Source organism: Nestor notabilis, unplaced genomic scaffold, assembly GCF_000696875.1.
Source record: "Nestor notabilis isolate BGI_N333 unplaced genomic scaffold, ASM69687v1 scaffold18942, whole genome shotgun sequence".
Lineage (NCBI taxonomy): Eukaryota > Metazoa > Chordata > Aves > Psittaciformes > Psittacidae > Nestor > Nestor notabilis.
Genome location: NW_009919232.1, coordinates 39,898 through 43,427, shown reverse-complemented (window position 1 = coordinate 43,427; position 3,530 = coordinate 39,898). Strand labels below are relative to the sequence as shown.

General features: G+C 40.3%; 1 protein-coding gene across 1 annotated transcript in view; it reads left to right on the top strand.

Annotated features, from left to right (window-relative positions):
* DCLK3 (doublecortin-like kinase 3) overlaps window positions 1–88 on the top strand; it is a 10,188-nt gene extending 10,100 nt beyond the window's left edge. Inside the window, 1 exon segment of the mRNA XM_010010144.1 lies at window positions 1–88. This exon segment is cut by the window's left edge and continues 17 nt beyond it. Coding sequence (XP_010008446.1) covers window positions 1–88 — 88 coding nt within the window.
* Window positions 89–3,530: the final 3,442 nt, after the last annotated feature.

The following is a 3,530-nucleotide window of genomic DNA, read 5'->3' as shown; positions in this document are numbered from 1 at the left end:
CAGGAATTTGCAGAAGGAAGTGACAATAAACATTGAGCGTCATTTCCGCGCCCAGCGCCGGCGGGAGGTTGCTGATGAGGACACATGAAATCTCTTCAAGCTTCTTTAGTCTTCTTTTTATGATTAAGCAATTATTTATGTTTCCTTTTCTAAATGAATTGGGCCTTTAGTGTATAGCTGTTGCTGGCTATCACCATGCCTTTGGGTTTTGTGATTCTGAGGTTCTGAAGAAGGACAGAGATAAATTTGCATCCACCTCCCTCTCGTATTATTTGTGAGTCTCTCTGCTGGCAGCAGTGGAGACCGGATGTCTCCTGGAGGGTATCTAATAGTTTTCTTTACTGATTTGGGCTTCTACATTACAAAATGTGTGATCTGTTGTAGAAGACAAATGTTTGCTTCTGAGGCTGACACTAGTGATGACTCTTCTTGTCCCTTTTTGTATGGTATCTTCCAGGAGTTTTATGTTTGTAATGTTTTGTGTTTATAATGTTTCCAAAATAGCTATCTGCACACACATCCTGCACTAATTCTCTAATCTGTCTTTTCACCAAGTCCTACCAGCAAGGGAGAAGGTGAAGGAATAAAAAAAAGAGTAAATATATTCTTTAGCTGTAGGATATGTTAAATAAGCAGCAAGATATTATTTATTAAGTCGTGAGGGAATAAAAATCCTTCTAGATTAAATCAGATGTTTTAGTGATATATCCCTTGGCAACATCTGTAATTGGATGTTCTTGGGACAGATTAATAGATGGTACAATGTTTCTGTTAAACGATGGTGGTGCTGGGTAATGTGGTAGTTCATTTGTTCAGGAGAAGAAGTGGGAAGATCTCTTGACTGATACCTTCTCGTGACTGTAATAATAACTTTCAAAGAGCTTTTCTTCCTGTTCTAGGAAGTCAGAAGTTGGGCGACTCTAAGGGAGCTTTGGTTCTTTTCCCAAAGTTGTATTTATGGAATGATAACCCAAGCTTTTTCTCATGCTGATTGATTTTTTAACTTAGGACCCATCCTCATACATCTGTGATTCTTCCATGCTGATGGAGAAGAGAAAGCTGGGAAGCTGCTTTTGTGGCTTAAGTTAACCCTTACCTTCATGGTTCCCCTTTCAACAACACGATTCACAGCTGAATGGCTCTTACATGCTTTTTCAGTGTAGGTTAGCAATTGTTTGGGTTCTTTTCCCTGTTGCCTTCCCTGGGAACTCCTTCTCCTTACTTCCATGAGAATGAGCAATGGGATGAAATTACATTCAAATGCAACTTGGGGAAAACCAGCAACTTGCTGGCTATGGGAAGGGCTCCCGGGGGAAGTGCCAGATGCTTTGCTGCATGTGTTCTTATAATGTGATTAGATGCAGTTTTAAAGAAATCCTGTGGGGGAAGAATTCCAGTCCTGGGAAGGTCCATGACCTGGAGCAGCTTTTGAATCTCGGAGTGTTTGGTTAACTAATCAAATCCAAAAAGCACTTGACTTGTCCATTTTATATTGCTTTGTCCATGAGTTCCATGTGCTGGCAAATAATATCGATGTTAAAATATCAGTGATATAAGCATTGAATTCATAGCTTGTAGAAATAAATGAGGGTATTTTCTATTCGCAGAGCTGCTGCTCTGCCCAGGTATTTCACAATGAGAAATGTCAGAAGCATTTTGGAATCAGTGGAACATTTTCATAGCTGTATGAACCAGAATATTATTTTTGGTGAGTGCTAATAATTCGTGTGAACTTTCTGAATTAGCCCAAAGTGTGGGGCACTGTCATCATGTTTCCGTTTCAATTTGTGGTTGTTTTGCTGCAAGAATGATGTATGAAAGTAGAGACAACTTGGCTCTTAAATGAGAATTGCACTTTCAGGTGAACTGTCTTATTTTTAACACATATTGGACTGAGACTTGCCGTGGAGTTCAAGAATTTGTGAAACAAACCAGTCAAATCTCTGCTCTGTGCCCAAGTAGTATCTCTATGATACATCATACCTCCGCTTTGGAGGCCCTGAGTCAGGAATATTTTCCCTTCTCCTGAAAACAAGAATGGATTTAAGTGCTTTCCTGAATTAAGGCTACGTGCAACCTAATATTCCAAGAGCATTATGTGGTCTTTACTAGTAGTAACTTCGCTGTCAAGTATATTTTGGATAGGAAACTGTGGGCAAATAGCCTCTGACTTGCAACATTATATTTTGTAATTATCTTATTTTTAATATATTAGTTTAGGAATAAAGTTTGAAGTGACAAGAATGTTTTATCAGCCACGAATCTGACAGTTTTGCGATTGAGTTGCCTTTTTCCCTTTAAGAGCTGTCTGCAGCCTCATAGTGCAGAAGGTAGAGAATTTGCTCGTAATTAATACGAAAGTAATTACTTTTTCAAAGGTTTTGTTTTTCTCTCAAGTTCTCTGGGTCCCAGACAGAGGGAACATGGGCTGTGCTGTGTGCTGTCACTGCATTGCATCTGTAAGTACAGACACTGCTCTGGCAGCACTGAGGAACTTCTGTGTTCATGTTACTATCAGACATGTGGCTTTAGGCCCTCTTTCTTCAGGTTGGAGGCTGAAAAAGCTTCCAGGAGCTTCTCAGGGTTTTTTCTCTTTCTTTTTCTTTCTTTCTTAGATATTCCTTCTTCTGTCTCATTGCTTCCAGTGTTCTTGCTCTGCCTTTGTGTTCAGGTCCCCAGTCATTGTGGTTGAAGTTGCTTGGAGCAATAGGAATTTGGTCCTTCCATATATCTTTAGTCCCCTAATGTTTAATATTGTGTGCCCAAGAGACTTGTGATTGAAATTTGGCAGTACAGCAGAGACTCTGTTTCCTCTGAGACACACTTTAATTCTTTTATTCAGGGACTCCTTCATTGAAGATTGTTTAGCTGCTTTGTGGAATGGCTTAATTCAAACCCCATTAAATCTGTCATCTCTGTTCTGACTGACATTATAGGTGGGTTTCCCGTATTTCTGCAGTCTTTGGTGTAGAGTGAAAGAGGGATAGTGGGATGTTGTCCTCTGAGCTTGGGCCTTTGGGGTTATGGTTCTACCATGCCAATAGTAGCAGCAAGAAATTTCTGGAGCTGACTGCTTGCTTCTGTGTGAGTATCCAGATTTGGGGCAGTATTCAGCCTGCCTGACAATATAGTAAATTTGCTGTGCTTCTAAACTGATCTTCCCAAAGACAAGCAAGTACCAGTCTGAAATCTTTCTCCTCCCATTTCTTCTGTTGCCCATATTTCTCTTATAGGCTGAGCCTACCAGCACTATTCTTTACTGTTGACATTCTTGCTCCTGAAAGGAATATGGGCACTTTAACTGGGCTGACAGTGTGTATTGGCACTACTTGTTCTGCAATAAGGTTTGTTTGCAATGAGGCTGAAGGTGTCCTTTTCGGAATTGGAATACATGACAGGAAAGCATTTGTTTTGTCTGTCCCCCCAGTAGAGGCAAGCTCTGTAGTGGATGTTATATTTCAATGTTCTTTCCAATAAACTGGGAAATGACTGTGTGGCCAAGTATTTGGAGATTTTCCTTTTTCCTGGCA